The sequence below is a fragment of the Rhopalosiphum padi genome, chromosome 1, assembly GCF_020882245.1.
Source record: "Rhopalosiphum padi isolate XX-2018 chromosome 1, ASM2088224v1, whole genome shotgun sequence".
Lineage (NCBI taxonomy): Eukaryota > Metazoa > Arthropoda > Insecta > Hemiptera > Aphididae > Rhopalosiphum > Rhopalosiphum padi.
The window spans coordinates 86,839,268-86,859,570 of NC_083597.1; the positions used below are offsets into that span (position 1 = coordinate 86,839,268).

General features: G+C 28.7%; 1 protein-coding gene across 1 annotated transcript; it reads right to left on the bottom strand.

The window, feature by feature from the left end:
- Positions 1-452: 452 nt before the first annotated feature.
- Positions 453-17,596, bottom strand: LOC132923320 (uncharacterized). The gene is made up of 9 exons (XM_060987234.1): positions 17,182-17,596; positions 8,344-8,459; positions 7,601-7,845; positions 7,494-7,528; positions 6,880-6,994; positions 6,533-6,718; positions 6,272-6,458; positions 5,051-5,234; positions 453-2,797 (listed from the first exon to the last, which is right to left on the bottom strand). Exons 2-9 carry the CDS (start codon positions 8,451-8,453, stop codon positions 2,210-2,212), a joined length of 1,650 nt encoding a protein of 549 aa, XP_060843217.1. The 5' UTR covers positions 8,454-8,459; positions 17,182-17,596; the 3' UTR covers positions 453-2,209.
- Between the last annotated feature and the right edge of the window lie 2,707 nt (positions 17,597-20,303).

A 20,303-nucleotide genomic window follows, 5' to 3' on the forward strand; every position in this document is an offset into this window, starting at 1 on the left:
CTTTTCAACCTTTTTCGATTGTTATCAAATGTATGCAAAATTGTAAATTATACTGTGAAAACAATTATACCCTTACTAATTTAAGGCTAAAATTAATTATATAATGCGTTCAATGTCGTTGACTAATAATTTTCTTATTTCTTATATGTTTCATTTTTTAAATTCTGAGAGCTAACGATGAATGTATTAATTTTTCAAAGATCAGTATTTATTTTGTGTTTGTGTACACTATAAATAGTCAAAATAAATTTCAACTTTGAAGTTGGTTTTAGATATAATTTATACTAAAAAGAGGTCAAAATTAAAATGTCCAGTCATTTTTTTTTTATAATCAAAAAACAAACAAAACATAAAAGGAAAAACGTAAATTTTACGCAATTATTAATTAAAATAATTGTTTAGTAACTTGTAAGCATGGTTACCATTAATATATTATACATAAAACATTGAACTCCGTGAAATTTTATTTTTTTATTGACATTATAATGGCATTACAAAATGTGTGCAATTGCGTTCTTACAACTATATTTCATTGATACAAATTTTGATATATGGCTTATTGAATAACATTTTTTTTTTTTAATCTTATTCGTGGGATGGTTTATATAAAAATAAAACAACTAAGTAGGTATAGGTACCGTACCTACTATAGGTAAACCAACTAAAGCTTACACACCGTGGTTGTATACAAACTTTTGATATCTATAATGTATTCTCTATAATTTAATAGTACCTATTGTTGCGTTTGATTTATCTCGCATTGTAGCATCGCCAGTATATTCAATAACTTTAAATACTTATTATGAATATGATAATATTTTTATTGCTATTTTTAAGATATTGCGCCGTCAATAAGCCTCATCTACAGTTCACTATTTATGATGGGAAAAAAAGAAATGCACTCATACTTGTAGTTATTAAGTAGGTATTTATACTAATGTATCGCGACGAAACTTGTCTAAAAATTGTAAATTTTCTCCTCTCCGCCTTCAAAAAAATTATCAATAAAATATCTGACCGAGACCTTTTTAATATTCCTCTCAGTGGGCGGTGGTAATAATTTTGACCAAAAACTTCATAATCCATTTGGGCGAACACCACTGACACCGTTTAGGTGAATGTAATAATTATCCTCACGTGTACGAATGATGTATGAATTTTTATGGGGAGACAAAATTAATATAGGTATATTACAATATTATTGTAGGTACTAATATTTTTTTAAAAATTCATTATTAATTACTAATTATGTAGTTATATATATTTGATTATAGTGACATTATTATGACATAATAGTTTCCTATAATATGTGATTTTATTATGTTCATTTTTTCAATTAAAGTAGGTACATATAAATATTTTTAAATATCTATAAATCTATTCATACTTCATACTTATTCGCCCAAAGAGTATTTTTTGTGGAATAAATATTCGCCCATACAGTTGACGTTTTGGGTCGAATTGCTCGAATCGCCTAAGTGATGTATGCCCCATGTACTATTGTCGTGAATCGTGGCCCTCTCCGGATTATCGGTAGGTACATTACGCCGGGTCGACCGTAATTCGTAGTATCAGAATGCCGATGTACTGTACGCGAACGTGCTCGCGGGGGGTGAGAGAGGGATGAATGTACCGAATCCTCGTTTTGGCTCATTTTTGTCTATTGATTTCTCATAGTGTATCGTCTAAACCAAAAATTCTAAATTCAATATTTTTGATATTTTTCTGTGTGATTTTTAAAAGTTGATTGCGCGCGACATTAACCAGCACTCGCGGATGAACGCAAGGATACATATTTTTTTATTTTTTCGTCCAAAGAGAATAGTAAAAAAACCATATCCTCTGCTACATTCGAAAAATCTGCATGGCACGCCACCGTTGTACCGGTGTACCTATACCTCCCTTACTGCTGACTGCCGGTAAATGCCGTGATGTGACGGCGCACGCGCGCGTGTGTATGTGTGTGTGCGTGTGTGATAATGCGTAGGCGTAATGTCTTACGATTTAAAAAAAATTTAATATATATATCGTTCTCGACGCTCTTATACGGTAATAGATAAAATTCAAATAATTGTGATTGAGGACGAGACCGCCCCATCGAACCTCCTCTACTATATTATCAACCGCTCTCGGTCTCTAAAAACACACATATTATACATGTCTTCGTACACATCATGCGTAATATAATATTAATATATTAAACGACCCGTCAGTAGGGCAGTGAGGCGACCGCTTGTTCGTCGAACTGTTCGTGGAAATAGTTGACCGAACGCGAGTACACCTTCAGCTCGATGCACTTGCCGGCCGCCGCGGTCTTCCTCTGCCTGTTCTTGTTGTTGCCGACGCCGCCGCCGCCGCCGCCGCCGCAGTTCTTCCGGCATGCCGCCTTCCTGTCCACGTCGTATTCCATGATGGCGCCGAACGGATTTTTGCACGTCATTTTCTCAAACGGCCGGGCGTCCCGCTTCCCGTACCCGTCGTCCCAGCAGTCGGCGCCGCATCTGCGCCGGTGACCGGCCGCCGCGGCCTCCACCGCGGCCACCACATCGTCAGACGCGGCCGCCGCGGTACCATCACCGCGCTTGCCGCCCTCCACAATCACCACCTTGATGAGCGGCACCACCGAGTCGCATATCTCGCTCACCTCCCTGGCCAGTTCAAACTTCTCGAACAGGCTCATGTTGCCGTTGCGCTCGAACGCCGCGTGCTTGTCGCTGAACGCGAACAACTGCGTCACGCTCAGCGCGTAATAGTCGCCGAACAGTCTGGACAGCTCGCCGTACGTCTCGGTCAGCGTCTGCAATTACACGTGAAAAACGATATTATTATACGTCAGTTACGTGCACCGGATGCGCTGCAGCTGCAGAGTACAGACACGTTTTAAGCGCAACGCAATGGTAATATTATAATAATATGACCTTATACACGACGCCTATACAACTCAATCCACTGTCGTGTCATGACATGGTTTGTGGCATAAGAAAACGGGTACAGGGTGTTTACAAGGGTGCGCGCGCGCCCAAAATCATATTTTATGGGTACGAATGTACAGGTTTTATACAATAATATTACGATAATACACTACGTAGTCTTGCAGTTATTCTGTCTAAACTCGGTGCTCGTATAGAATTTCAGTACATTTTGAAAACCTACTGCTCTCGTAATTATTATAGGCTATTTTTTATTTCGGATTTTTTAGAAACGCTCACACCAACAATTTCACTATTTTTTTTTTTTTTTTAATTTTATTTCGAGTGACCAAAATAAAAGCATGACCTGAATGATATAAGTATAATATCGTGGCTCTTTATAATATATTTCAAAGATGTATAAATTTATAATTATCAAAAAAAAAAAAACGATCGATATAAGGACAGCAAGGCCGAAAAACCCTGTATATTATAATATTTAGTCGTATACACGTGATACAAAGAAACACGAACGGATATTTAACCGTTTCGAAAATCTTATTTTCCATGCGTAACCAACTGTGGTGAACGGTGCTGTATCCGATTTCAATACTTTTAATGTTATAATATTGTCATTAATTCTATACGAATTACTTGTATTATATTACGATGTATTCGTATAATATAATATTATTATAGACGTTCTTTACGGAATATTTTGATCTTTCGTGACAGAATCGTTATAAATACTGTTAACGGTTAATCTGATTACATTGTCTGCAACAGACACGGCTTTATTCAATCCTTTTTAAGTATCTATACTTATTCTAAATAATCAGTATTTCTCGTATGAATGGGGTACACAAGTTATCTACTTTAAATTTTATGATAAATTTACAAGATGTATGAATTCAAAACTCATTTTTTTTCTTTATTTGCGTGAGAGTTAAAAATATATCAATCAAATTCAGCAGCGTAGCCACGATTTTAAAATGGGGGAGGAAGCCAATCCCAAAATATTAAAAAAACATAATTAATAATAACAGTTCATTTTCATATTAAGTTGATATAGTCGATGTGGGGGGGGGCATAACCTACTGCCCCCCGTGGCTATTACGCCACTGATCGAATTTATAGACAGGTTAGGTCACCTTTAGGATGGCAATATAATATACTAAGTGTTTTATAGGTAGGTATACTGTGTGTATGAAAAAAAACATTTTAAAGCAAGTGGGTAGTGTGTATCTAACGATATCTTTAATTATTATGACACGTAATAAATGTATAAGAAAAACTTATAATAGATATGAATATTAATAAAAATAAACATGTAAAACGAATAACGATATCATTAGCACGCACGTCATCTTGGAGTACCTATAGTTCATAGATTTAAATACATATTAATACTAAATTCTTACAAACGTCAAACGTTTTATTTGCAAAAATATTGGTTCTCAATAGTTAAATCGTATATATAATAAATTATATTACCTATGTACATGTAAAAAAAATATTTATTAATATCTTGTATTAATGTTTAGATACGTCATGTTGTTTGTATGATACTGATAAAAATTATAATAATAAATAAAATTAGGATATTTAATCAAATGCATGATTATTATGTCAATTATTATCTTTACGTTACAGTCATATAATACAAGCGGCACAAACTAAAATTCAAAAACAGAGCTTAAAAACTTAATCAGTTGAGTACGTATTACCATGTAATAACATTTTGTAAACATATATACTGCAGACATCTTAATAACCAAAAAATAAATTACGTCACACTATACTTATATACGTTGACATAATAGCACACCGTATTCGAGTGAATACCTACTTACAACTATTGAAAAAAATGATAAATACGCAAAGATAGTAATAATTGTGGATTATGTTTTCAATCGATATTTTGACCTCGGTCGGGTTTTTTTTTTTTTTTTGAGAAAAAAAAAGAAGAAAAAAAGGCAATTATAATCGAGTTTACCACAAACAATCAATAATGGATTGGAGTTTCGAGTGATATCTATTTGTGACTTGTGTATTCGTGCACATTATCGCATACGCCATACAAGTCAATGTATTATGACAATGTACGTTTTAAATGCGATTAGCTGACTTTTCATACATACCTCCTGACACAGGTCGAACAGCTTGTTCCAACGTGCGCTGTTGCTGTCCTTCTCAGTGGATAACATGACAGCCAACTTTTTAGATATGCCTTTTAACTTATAGACCCGGAAGATCGGCAGAAGCGCTCGTTCCATATAAAAGTGTTCGCTGTACACGTCTTCGTATATGTCGTCCACGCTCTCTCTAGATGATAATAAAAAGGTTGACGTTAATAAAAAAATACATTGAATGTTGACAGACGGATAATGTGGGAATCAGCCAGATAAAAATGTAACATATACTTATTGAAGTAATAAAATATTGCACGTATTATTAAATATATTTATATCTACTATATTAGTTTATTACAATTTTCTGCAAAGGTATGAATTTTTATTAAACTATAGTTTCTTGATTAGGAGGATATATTATTAATCTTATGATTAAAATTAAGTTATTTTAATGTGTATGAAAAAATAAAATGCATTCTTAATCTATTTTTTTTCATTATAAAACAACTCAATTGTATATGATATTGCAAGAATATCATTTGAAGAGGACTTACATCGATAATTTATTTATAACATCGATACATAAAAGTTTAATATTACTTTATAAATTTGCATTAACTTATTATTTTATTATATTTTTCATTGGACAAATAATCAAATATTGTCTTCCTACTTTTCAGTCATTCAATTTTTTAAATAAATCTATTAATATTCAATGCATATTATAATTTTTTTTTAATCAAATGATTTCGTATTTTTAAAATTGATCCTTGTCACAACACGGTCATAAATTATAACATACTAATTCGATTAAGTATCTTTAATATCCTATAGGTATTAATTAAGAATAAATATAGGGATAGGCACATCAGTTTTGCCTTTATACTTTTATAATGTTTATAACTAGGCGTATATACATATTATATTATACATTTATAATAATATGAAACTGCGTTCACAAATTGCGATGGTAAAAATATAATTATGTTAAACCGATTCAAATTATCCACGATTGTATAACTTTGATTTTATTGAGTTTTAAAAAAGTACGTTAGCCAAAGTACTTGCCTAAATTTACTATTTAATGAATAATGTCTGCATTATCTAATAGTAACAATCTTAACGTATACATTTCAAGCATATATTATATAACAAAAAACATTTTCATCGTGGTTGGTTAAAATTTGAATAAGCCATCATCACTTAAATCTATCGATATATATTACTTACAGATTATTACGTAAGAAAGGCCTAAAATCCCGTAGAAGATGGCAGTAGGTGATCATTCGGGTCCTTGCCACTGATTTCAAGTGTTTAATTAACAAATCAGCTAGATCATCCAAACTCTGTAATACCATAGGAGCGTCTGGCCACATATCTTCGACGTCGTGCAAAAGCGTGTCTGAACTCTCCTTCACTAAAAAATTAACCATACTCATTTCCATTATAGTACACCAATTTCAAGTTGTTATTAATTAAACTCTTGCTCACATTTAGATAGCGTTTGTTCAATTAACGATTTGTCATCCATCAGGAAATAATCTGGCCATAGAGCTCGTTTTTTAAAAGCGACTAACATTTTGTCCATTTCTCTGTTGTAAGCCATTTCGTTTTCCAAGATTGATAATCGAACTCTGACTAAAATTGCGTCTATGTCGTTTATTCCGCAAAGCATTTCTGATAGAAATATTCAGCGATTATAATTCATAATAATCATAATATATGTATAATTTGTAGAAATTTAAATAATTTTACGTATATTGTGCATTAACATAATATAACAAGGTTTTAATGCAAACTAAGAGGGGAAAATTATTAATTTAACTTGGTGAACTAACCCTTGTTTACTTGAATGAGTGTCATGGGTAACTTTTCCCAACTTATTATTTCTTGAAGTGAACGGCTCCTGGAAAATGGCATGCGTGGAGGCTTTGATAATTTATTACTGGGCACCTGAACGTTTGTAAATTAATTAATTAATATAAATAATAAAATATTGTTATTTATATTTATATCTTTATACAATTTATTTGAATGGTTTTAAAATTAAATTTAAATTTTTCTTATCTATTGTCCAGATACACATAATATATACAGTTGAACCTCTATTTAACTAAACTCTCTATATAACGAAATATTTTATGGAACCATGAAATATTCATGCTATGATTATGCTAACTAGTAACTAGGTAAGCCTAGTTAAATTTTATTACCTTAGATTATTGTTTGATTATTTTATTTTATTTTTATTTTAATTAATTCATTAATACTTATTATACATATATATATATATACATATTGGCATACATTTCATACAGTAAAAATTATTTTTTTAAGTAAAGAAAATTATTATTTCTTTTTAACGAATTTTGTTAAAAGAACCATCAAGTTTGTTAAATAGAGGTTCAACTGTATAATATAATATAATATAAAATAAAGATGATCGTCGTACCTGTTGATTTATCCTAGTTAATGGCTCATATGGAGCTGGAAAAAAAACAAAATACTGATTAAATAATCAACATACTATTAAATTAAGATATAAAATAATCAATTTACATCTGAGCTGAGATTTTTGATTAAGGTATTGAAAATAAGTCTCTTCATTCCAAGCTTCTTTTACTTGGCGCAAACGTTTCTTCCAAGCAATTAGTTGTTTCTCTGTGTTAAATTTAATCTTAAACCAATCCAATTTAGCTATGTTTTTGATATGCAAAACTAAGTGGCTTCCGTCGCAAATTCTTCGGCATACCGCCAAGTCTCTTACTGCATGAATTTTTGTCCTTCGTGGATCTTGATCATCCCTGTAAATAAAATTAATATTTAGTATTATACAAAATTATTCTTTTAACTGTAAACGCTGAGTAGAATGTACAACATTCTTCATAAGTTATTAATACCCATTAAAAAAATATCGAAAATATATCCTCACATTTTCTTATAAATATTTAAAGTTCAAATTTCAACAAAATTGATCATAATAAAAATTTGAAAATTATTTTGTAGTTTAAATCTATGAAAAATGTAACAGAAATTGAAGCTAAAATATATCAACTAACTCAATTATCTACAGAAATATAAATATAATATATAATCGAGTATCCTTAGATATATAGGCTGACAAACCATCTCCGCTAAGATTGGTTTTCTGTATACAGTTATTTCTTGTGTTTAGTGGATCTATTATCAACTTCTGATTTTGTATACTTTTAAAAATAATGAATGTTATCTGTTAAAGCAATCATTCTATGCATCTAATACGTCTTGTTTTAATTTATCGTCATTATTATAATAGTGCTTACCCATAAATCCATAGTGTACTATTGCTGAGCACGACAAATCTTTGCCGCCAATCAGGATCTCCAACCACTTTCACCATCAAAATATCGCAAAAACTTGATATCGTTGACATTTTGACCTGAAATTAGTTAATTTCAATATATTAGCTAAACAGTATTTTTTTAAATAATTTGAATAGTATTATTAATTCTTATTATTTTTATTGTACCTATAATCTACATATACACAATTATAATATTATATCATATTATAATAGATGATTATTAAACACTTCAACTGATCAATTTATATTTTGGATTTGTTTTTATGTATATAAAAATTATTTTGTATTTTTAGTGTAACTTAAAAACGAATAACCGAAAATATATACGATTTTCATCAAGCATTTGATACAATGGGATTCTCAAAATTCCTTTTAACCTATTACCTAGCTATTTATACCATGAATAATGAATCCATTTCACACTTGTTTTACGGTAAGGTGGTATTAATTCAAAAGTTAATAACAATAATATAATATAGAATAAATATATATTATAATAATAAATGTAATGTTTTCAGAAAAAATGTAATCTACCTACGGGCTACATTAATACTAATAGTAAAATAAATTACTTTAATAGCAATATCGCTAATATCAAAATACATAACAAGAAATATACTTAGTGTATAGACTAACAGACTGTCTCCGCTCAGAATCGTTTTTCATATATAAAGATATTATTTTATTGAATTAAAATTTAACACATCCATATTACAATGACCCACTTGACATATAATGTACAGTAGAGCAGTACCCACTTGCCACCTTTTTTGTAATGTTTATGCTAGTAGTCTAAAGGGAAAAATTCCGATATTTTAGACTTAATGTTTTATTTAAATTTTAAACTATGTGGAAAATATTAACAAATATAATAAAATATGAAAATAGAACTTTATAATTTTCTGATAGTATGTTAATATATGCACTTATATATACCATAATAATATACAATATAATATGATACGACTTCTACTATGTTTTGTTTAAATTTCGAGGTGTAAATATTAAATTCAATAAAAAAAAAAATGTTTACACAAATTCATAACTGTTTGAGAATCCATTATTAGTCACTCGATATATTCGATAAATTAACACAGTACTAATTGAAAAAATACTAGGTAGTTATTGTTTTTATTCTTTATTCTTACAAAATAATCATAATAATTCCTAAAATATTATATTGACATCTGTATAATAGCTAGGTACAACGAGCTATACTATAATCATTAAATTGTATACTTTAGTGTCACGTGGGCATGTTATTGTATACCTTCATATAAAATTTGTAATTATATTATATATAAACCGTCATTATTAAATTGCTTATTAAATTTTTAGCGCATCTAATCAAGACTAATCAAGCACTAATAAATTCATCGGTAAAAAAGAATTTTCAAGTTAACTTTATTTTTTTTAGTTATTAAATATCTAGTTTCACTTAGTCTTAGTTGTTTAGATCTTTACAAGATAAATACATTTTTTAAATATCATGAAATAATATAAATATATACAATAATCTTTTATAAACTATACAGTTAACGTATATCCAACATAATAACCTACCAAAATAAAATCTGATTAGTAAATTTAAATAGCTTATTATTTGACTTTTAATTCAAGCATAGTCTTGTATTCATGTTAATCGTTATGCTCATTAGTCATTATCGAATATTATTATAATGAGTCATTACAATAAGTTTCGACGAAAATTAAACAACAATTTATATTTTTTATTGAAATTATTTTTACAATTTATCTATATCTACACAAGTATAATATAGAAATACTCCTCTTGAACTAATCACTTGATATTTGCTTAAAATGTCACGTAGTCTCTACAATTATAATAAATTATATGAGCACTTATCGATATAATAATATCATATTATAATGCAACTACTACCTATAAAAGCATATCCGGTAATTTTATAAATTGTATAATAAAAATATTTATCAGTCTTATAATTTTAACATATAATTGCTAGAAAGTAATGTTTTATATTATTATATATTATATATTATTTATCAAAATTTATGAATATTTAATGCTACTAATGAATACTATTTTTTCATAAAAAAATATTTAATATTATAAAGCCCCGCTAATAAGCTATTTGCAATCCCAAGAGTATTCAAATTGGTTTTATAACGACTGCGAATATTCAATCAGTTATCATTAATATTAAATCCATGGGTTAAATTAATTCATTATTTAAAAAAGCAATTATTATAACTTCTTTATCGAAACATATCACTAAACAAAATTACGTACTAGACAGCATCATGCCACGGACTTTTAAGTTTATAGTCTGTCAGTCTGTGATCGTACCTGTCAATTAAACATAAACTATTATAAACTATAATTTATAAGACTATATTATATAATCATAGAACAAATACAATAATATAATTATTTGACCAAAGTACATTACACTTTAATAACATGGAGTAGTTACACGATTATATAATATTATGTTTAACGAAAAAACAGTTTTGTAATATTTAAATCAGAAAATGACGTAAATATAATTTAAATATTAAGTTATAATGGTATTAACACATAATTAATTGTTAACATTAACATATTACCCGTAGGAATTTCTAATGATGATTAATGTGTAGTAAATATAGGTATCTAAATATTATAAATACATGTAGAATATTGATTATTGTAGTCTAGATGCAAAATATTACCATGCACTCACTTAATTTGCATCTTTATTTTAAATCATAACCACACAAGTAGTGTAAGTTGACGAATATTCAATGTGAAGTGATGAAAAGTGATTTAGAGTAATTGAGCAGTCTCATTTGGGAGCTATTATATTCCATATTATTCTGCATCAAAATATTATATTATATATAGCTTAAGTTCCGGGTAAAGTATAGATGATATTATTTATTTCATAAAAAATGAAATATCGACCTACTACTTCATTATGACATAAAATATCACTAGTCACTACCTTATTTTTATCTTAAATTCAACAAGAGAATCCATAATACTTTTAATAGCAGCTTTGAATTAAAAAATTAATTTTTAAGAATTTATACAGATTAGTCAACACTAGAAGCTAAGAAAACCAAAATTGAACCATATATACTTCACTTTACTGAAATACAAATATTTAGTTTGCACTTGTTTTCAATTTTTTAGTACATAATGCATAGTGTTTTTATATTTTTATATCTCAAATTAAGTATATACAGTAAACACATATTCAAATTAATATTCAATAGCATATTAATCATATTTTAATTAATTATCAAATAATTGAAATTATAACATTATTATTAATAAATATAATATATTTTTTTGAAACTTAATAATAATAACTGAAAAACTAATTATTCAAAGTTTGAAAAACTCATTGTAGTATATATTTGTATTTCAATGCGTGCCACATTTAAGTTGTTTATGCACCTGTTTGAACTTTTGGTCTTATAAAAATGAAAAGTGATAGTTTTTATAGTATTATAGTTATAGTTATATTTGGTGATAATACACCCATTATCTACCGGTACAAAACGTTATTGAATAATAAGATAAATTCGATATCATTAAAAAAAAAAAAATGTAAATCCAAGTAGGAGATTTATTCATTAAATCCACGTGGTATAACCGCTTATAAAATAGTATAGATAGCTTTCTTGTTATTATGTTAACTATACTTGATATATTTAATTACATGTATAAATTTTAAGTGAACGAACAATAGATTTTAAGCAGCAATTCACAAAATCAATACTCATTGTTGTTATCATTTGTAAAGTAAAATAAAATGTGGCTTTATTGTTGTGACACTCGAAAAAAGTTTTTGCCTACTTGCGTCATTATATTTGCAATCACTTAAACCGTGTGAATAGATCATATAGTGCAAAAAAAAAAAATAAAAAAAATAAAAATGTGCACATAAGCAAATAATGAATTACGTTACCCTATTTGTGTTTGAATTTAGGAACTCGACAAACTTAAGAAATATGTATAAACTGCATAAGAGATAATTTACAATGACAACAAAGTTGTTATACATAATGGAAATACCAATATATTATACATTGTATACATTTTAAACGTATTATATAAAATGTATCGTTATTTTCTTTGTCGATGGTGTTAGAAATATGACAATATACAGATTGATACTGTGTATATGTGATGTAATCGTGGAATCTTTTAATAGCTTATTTTCAAACTAGTCCTTTTAAAAAGTATAAAATGTTGAGCTATTTAAGAATAAGAAGCGTATTTATGGCGAACTGGCCTTATACATAGCAATATAGCTATAAAATGAATTAATTATCGTTTGAATGCACATGAACGTAAGAGAATCGGTTTGCATACACTGAATAGAACTCAACAAGATCGTACAAGATCCAGCAAAACCTTCCATACTTTGATTTCTCGTTCAAATATTCTAAAGAATGATTCATCAATCGGAAGTATGTGATCTTTAAATTATATTAATTGGCCTTAAATACTTAACTACTTGTAGTTTCGTACTATCATTGTTAACCACATAACTTATTTTATCGATGCTATAACTATTTAGTAATAGATATAATGATATTGATATTTCATAAACGTAAAAAGCTGACTAGCGTTTATAACTATAAATAAAATTAATGAGTAAAGTATAGGTTACAATTAGTTAAAATAATAATTATTATGTATTAAGCTCTTCAAATGACTGCAATTACACCGATTATCGCGTATACGTTTAGATATAACTTCAGTAATCATTAATAAATAGGCTTTCGAAAAGTCAATGGATTCTTTTGTATCTAACTATTTTAAATTATTAAACATATCGCATAAGTTTATAATTGAGATTAGAGTATAATACCTAAGTTTCAACGATGTGGTGGTATTATATCAGGTGTTCAACATTGATATATCTAGATAGCTTTATATATCAATTAACAATAATGATGTATTAAATTAAATATACGTCTTAGAATAAGATCAGATAGATCACTGATTTTCCGAAAAAAAAATGTATTTTAGTCAAAACTAAAACATGATTATAATAAATCAAAGACCAAAGTAAAATGCAATATACCTTTGTAAATTTAAATATTAAAAAGAAAAAAAATGTTATCTGAAATGTTCTAAATAAGTGGCAATAATATATAAACAGTTATTACAGTCTAAATGTCTGATAATAAATTATTTACTTTAATACTGATACATACGATGATAATCCAATCCAATTATAATCGATTTATAATTGCAGCCTATAGGCAATAAAGAGCACGTGTGTTTGATTAATACTTGACATAAAGAAAACGTTCTGTATAATAGTTATTTTCAAGTTCTTAAGAATACTAATAATGTCGCATACGTGTCATTCTTCCAGTCATTTATGTGACTTTTATTAAAAGCCTTTTAAAAAGTTATAATCTATTTAACAGCATATATGAAGTACAACATTTTCAACTTCAATAAGATTAGTTTCTTTGTTACAATATATACTAATGTCAACTCAATATTAAATGTTCATAATGCAGATTTAATGGATAATATATAATGTTATAGTACCTAAGCTTTTTGAATTGATTCTGAGTAGTTTGAAATAGTTTATATTTTAAAATAAACATTTCTAAACAGCAAAATAATGCAATAATTAAGAATAAAATTTAAAATGACATATTATTATCAATAGGACAAATACTTAGACTTAAAATAACTTATATTTTTATTACTAACTGTATAACCTGACTTTACCTGGGAAAAATGAACAAACATAAAATACAACGTTAGGTTATATCGGTATATCTCGGGTTTAGTTAAACTCAGTTCATGGTCAAATCAGCATCAGTATACCTATAATTTGTGAACTAGTGAACTAATTCGACCGTGATGAATAATACACCTGTAGTGGATTTAATATAGCACTTGGTATATTTTTTTATATGGTTAAAATCTCTAAACTTTCCTAATAATATTTCTAAAAACATTATCTAAAAGTTCCGTTAAAATTGGTTGAGTACTTTTTTAGACTATAATCTAAAAACAAAAGGACATTGGCTTTTTGTTGTATATTTATAAAGTAACAAACAATAAAATAAATAAATTATTTTATTTTTAAAATATCCTATAGCAATCGGCTAGTATAGACATTTGTTTTTAAATTTTATTTCTATAACGAATAGCAACCATATTATGTACAAACACAATTTATTAAATTTTGGTGAGACAGAACGAAACGCATACGTTATTGTGTGAGCTACCTTATAGCAACCTATAGTGGTTGAAAATAACTTAAAACAGCCTCCAAATTTCAAAGAAAATATTGATAAAGCTTTTATTTAAATCGGTTCAGTAGTTCGCAATTAGGTAGCCATAAGTAAAAATCTCAATTCACATATATATATAATATAGATGGCATCAGCAAAATGTATTGTTGATGTATTATTTATTTTTTTATTAATTCCGCGTATAAACTTAACAAGACTTACTTTTGAAATCTCGAAAAATAATATGCGCTTAAATAGTAAAACACTTAATTATATTATTATAAAAATAAAAACTTCCATTTGAATTATCTAGCTATCATTGCAAATATTGTAATTTACATGCATTTTAAAAATCGCAAGTTCTAAATAAAGTATATTGAACTCATTTTTAAAGTTAATAAGATAGACAATCAGAAATTATGAAATTATTTTGTTAACTTTAATTTCATATTTTTCGTCTATGACCTCATTTAAGGAATATTTCTTGAAATTTCAAAAAGTATTAGTTTTGTGATGTTAAGTTCAGAATAAACAAAAATAAATCTTGAGAATTTAATTGAAAGGTACAATCAGTAAAATTTTTTTTTAAATAAAGTTTTTTTTTACTTTATCATTATCTCAAGTCCTAAAATATTATCTTTATAACAGCACGATTCGTATATCTGACAAGTAGATTAATTTATGATCAAAAAACCAATTAATATATCCATAAGAAATCACTTAAAATTAAATATATTTTTTATTATTACACAAAAAAGTGGCTAGTTAAAAAGTATGGAACTTGAAGAAAATCTGTGAAATATGAAAGCTCTCTGATTAAACATATAAATAATTGTTTATATAGCGAAAAAACTAGGTGAAAAATAATCAATCACTAGATGATAATATTAGGGACCATGTGTAATATTATCTATATTAAATAAAACGATATAATATGATTTAAAAAAGTATGTCGTACAATTTTACAATATCTATCCATCATAAATAATAAATAGACCATAGTAAACATCGGTTAAGGGAAAAACACGAGTTTTTTAATGACTGAATAAAATGTTATTTTGTGGTAAAATATAATTTGAAACACTTTATTAACTCAATTATATTAATTATAAATGAAATAATAAGTATTACTTATAAGTTATATTTACCATGTAACAACAAGATATAATAATTAAAATACTAAATTGACGGTATGCATAAGTACGAAGAACCTACCTAAATGTCTAACTATCTATAATTATTTATAATATAGCTTTAAACCAGTAGATATACTTTATATGTTAAAAAATACATTGATAATTCTCTTCTGAACATATTTGTTTCTTCTTTAATTCATATCTATAAGCTTATGATTTATGAACCAAACATTTTACATACGTAAAATTTGTAAAAATATATGTAATCTATGTATTGTTAAGTGGATATTATATTATGAAACGTGTTTTTACTGTTTAAAGTGCAGGGTGGTTGTAATTTTATTATTACAGCAAATAATTATCTAATTTAGGTACATTCAATATTACTAATATAAAAAATAACATCATTACACATTCCTTAAACATTTTGCAATACGATTCATAACATTATTATCGATATAGTTGTTAAAGCACGAAAATGGGGTGCATATATAAGTATAATCCCGTGGCCCACGTATAGCTAAAAAAAATATACATATACATGTATTTCAATTTACAGTAGTTATTCCACAACATACCGTCGTCACGGAGACTTTTATCGAAAGCAGCTAGTGAAAACCACACTAAATAATATTATAATCAAATATTGTTATCAATTTTGTCATAGCCGCTAAACTTAAAACCAAGATTTAAAACAATTTAAAATAATATTGAATAAGTAGACAATAATATAGTATGTAATTAATATTAATTAAATCATCTATCAACCCAATGGCCTATGTTGCCGAGGGTCTTGTTTTTTTTTTCAATAAAAAAATATAAATATTATTATCGTTGGTTTAAATCGCGTGCAATCTAAGTTTAATTATACATACGCATACCGCGATTAGATTCTTAATTTATTGTCTATATTATAAAGTGTGGCTACTGTGGCCAGTGACCACATCACAAACTCACGTCTATACCTAGTAGCGTAATTGTAGAGGGATAAATTTAGGGGAGGGGGCACTTTCCCTCCTGCAATTTTTACAATGAGCAAAGTAATACCTTTGACAAAGGACACAAATATACTACAGTAGACACTAGACATTTTTAAGAACAGATACATTTAAAATACACTTATAAATATTTTTAAACATAATAATAAGAAGGAATTGTGTTTATACAGGATTATCATCACGTTGTTTTATGGGTAGCTATGGTTCGTTTCTAAAGTGAGATTTAAGACTTGTGTGTTCCCCTTCTCCCCCCATAGTTTTTTACCCGGGTAAACATACCTTATATTATTATAGAAGATAGGACGACAGTACAAAATCTCGTAAACGAGTGAAAAGCGATGTACAACAATATCAATGAATATCGTGCATAGTAGGTATATTGTATATATAATAAATAATAATATTATGTGATGTCGACGATACCTTTCTTCCTGCAGCAGGTCCGGTATACAAATCGTGGAACACTGGTGGTATATGTCGTATAACGGGTAGTGGCGGCGGACGTTTGGTTCCGTCCGTCGGCGGGGGGGTGTTCAACGCGGGAAAAACGACGTATCGTGATTTTTGTGTAAATATAAATTATTTACGAGGGGACGAACGGAGGAGGCGTTGGCGGCGGTGACATCGGCTGCCAGAGGGACCCGGAAACCAGGTACCATGTATACGACGCTCGTACAAAAACGCACTTCGGAAACGGGAGAGATCCAGCGATCGGATCGGCCGCAGTGGTGGGACGCGACACGGCTACATATTATCTGCGGGCGGAGGACTCGGAGCTCGACGTTTTTATATAGGTTCGGGCGCGCGTTCGTTTGTGTATCGACCGGAGCGCCGTCGTCTATCTGAAAACTCTGATGCGTATAATATATTATTATTACGCGTGCGGCGGCGGCCGGAGCGCCATCTGTGCGGGTTGTGCGGCACGACCGTCGGCTACGGACGATGCGTAAAAGCTGGTCGAATCCGGTGAAACTTTCAAATATTTGCACGGGCAAAACACGCGATATCATAATATTATATTAATAATAATATATAAATATTTATATATATAGGTATTGTGTAACAACATTCGGCGCGCGAGCCTTGTCGATTTTGACTCATGTCTCGTACAAAGGTATACATAACGTATATAGGTATATTATAATTACTACTTAAACGTTTGTTCTCGCACACGCACACACACACACACACACACATATCGAATTAATATTATAATAATATTGCATTATATATAATTGTTAAAACGCATTAACGCGTGTGGTTTTTTTTTTTTTTTTATTGTCATCGCGCGACACAATACTAATATTATAATATACGTACCTATTTAGAACGCAGCGCACTTTGTTTTATAATACGCCACATAATACTAATAGCTGCACGTCATCGTCTAATGTATATCATTCCGTTGTTTGTCAGCGGAAGGCCTTTTTTCGGCTTTTCTCGATGCGCAATAGTAATAATAACAGCTGCGTCCGTATACTGCTATACAATGTGTTTTTTTTTTGTATGATTCATCATCAATTTTGATCAATTTTTGACCGCGATCCGTTTTAAAAAATACTTGTAACAGTTGTAACTGCAGCTATGGAAAATTGGATATTTTGAATGAAATCCACACATACCCTACGGGTTACGATAAGGTTTATTTTAACAGCAATACGAAAGTACTGCTGTATTGTTTTTGGTATAAGGTGTGACGTCTGCACTTGAGAGCAGCGAGGGTGTAGTTACACTATATATACGAGTGCAACTATATCATACGTCCGTCTGCATATTACCACTCATTAGTCATTTTTCTAGCCAAAGTGATCGGTTCGTGTATATTATAATAATAATTTATGTTTGGATCTCAACGAATATAATACGCCAAGGTAAGTTAGGTCACGTCACTGTAAAGTACTTATATGTGTTACTGAAAAATGTAAGAAAATCTTAAATCAATTTCAACTAAATTTAGAAGTACAAGGTCGTAATAATTGGGTAAATTTGATGGACACTTATATAACTATAATATAAGATATTAGTATAAGCGAATGTTAAGGAAAACATAATATCGGTATATAATATGTTATATGATCACGACAGCTGCAGCAGCTGCATTATCTTTGTTTACTCATAAAACATAGCCATCCATCGATAGACGATTCCTACTATATACGACATTACCTCAGTAGAATACCATATTATATTACTATATATTATACACATACATTACTATACTCTGTCGTCCTGTGAGCATAATAAACATTTTAGATCCTGAGTGCAGCGATGAATCATGAATTTATTGATTTTACAATGATGTGTAATTTTTTTTTTTTTTTTGTGCGTTTCTGTCACCACTTACCTATTGAACGTAAAAATGCTTCGATTTTCAAATTTAAGGGTTGTTTCAAGTATCAACTTGGATTTAGTTTGTATTATAGAAAGTCAAAGGTAAAACTATTTAGTAATTTTACTAACGGGAAAAATAAAATAAAATTATATAAGAATGTGAATTTTAAATTTTAGACAAAATCAATTTGTTTTCTTGTTGCAATTCAAAAATAAAAACTCAAGTGCTGTATTTATATCTTAGCATTTAGTAGACATAATATCATTTTCAAAACATTTTAATTCTTTTGCGCTAAAAAGATTAATTTTTAAGTACTTTTTCAATTTAAATATAATAAAACGTTTAGCTTAGGTAAGGTAAAAAACTTTGAATATGTAATGCAAGGTACTTCAGAAGTTTTTATATCCCAATTAATTAATATCGAAAATGCATAATGAAACTCATAAAATATTTTAATTAATTTTAGGCATGAACCTATTTACACTGTTCTGTGGTAAATATGCTTTAATTTATAAGTTAATAAAAATCATGGATGACATAAAATATAAATAATTTTGTAATAATTAATACTATAACAATAATAGGTACATTTTTTTTAGCAAAAATTAATTCAACCTACCGAGTTACCAATAGCAAATGAAACTACTAATATTAACATGAATATATAGGTAGATAATAAAATATACTAAATAATATAGACTGACAGCAAGACCGCAACTGGGGGAGGGTCCAGGGGTCCGGATCCCCCTCCCCCAAAATTTTTAAAAGTACTCACATTCTACTGGTAAATATAGTTTATTGACTATACAATTTCAGTATCTATATTTAAAAAAAAATTTAGACCCCCCCCCCAGAAATTTTTTTTTCAATTATGGCCTTGACTGACGTATAATCTCTACTCAGAATTATTTTTGGAAAGAATGATTTAATATTGAATTTAAATTTAGCACATTCATTACTGTCACCTACTCTATGACGAGGTACTCTACTCGATACCTACTAATAACTATACAGTAAAGCAAGTTCCTGATTTTTGTTTTACTGTATAATGCTATTTTTTCTCATAATATTTACACCGAAGATCGTATTAAGTCCATATTTTTTTTAACGATAGATGTATAATACCAAATAGCAATGCAGACTATACGTTCCTTTGTTACGATAAAAACTAAGTTAAAATCACCGTCATAACAATATGCACAGAGTATAGGCC

Bases quoted from the DNA above. Each gene is read 5' to 3' on its own strand.
- LOC132923320 (XM_060987234.1), bottom strand. From the start codon at position 8,453: ATGTCAACGATATCAAGTTTTTGCGATATTTTGATGGTGAAAGTGGTT. The intron at 6,995-7,493 runs GTACGACGATCA...ACAAACGTTCAG, and splicing joins TAACTAGGATAAATCAACAG to GTGCCCAGTAATAAATTATC. The intron at 6,459-6,532 runs GTGAGCAAGAGT...TTAATTTTTTAG, and splicing joins TGAACAAACGCTATCTAAAT to TGAAGGAGAGTTCAGACACG.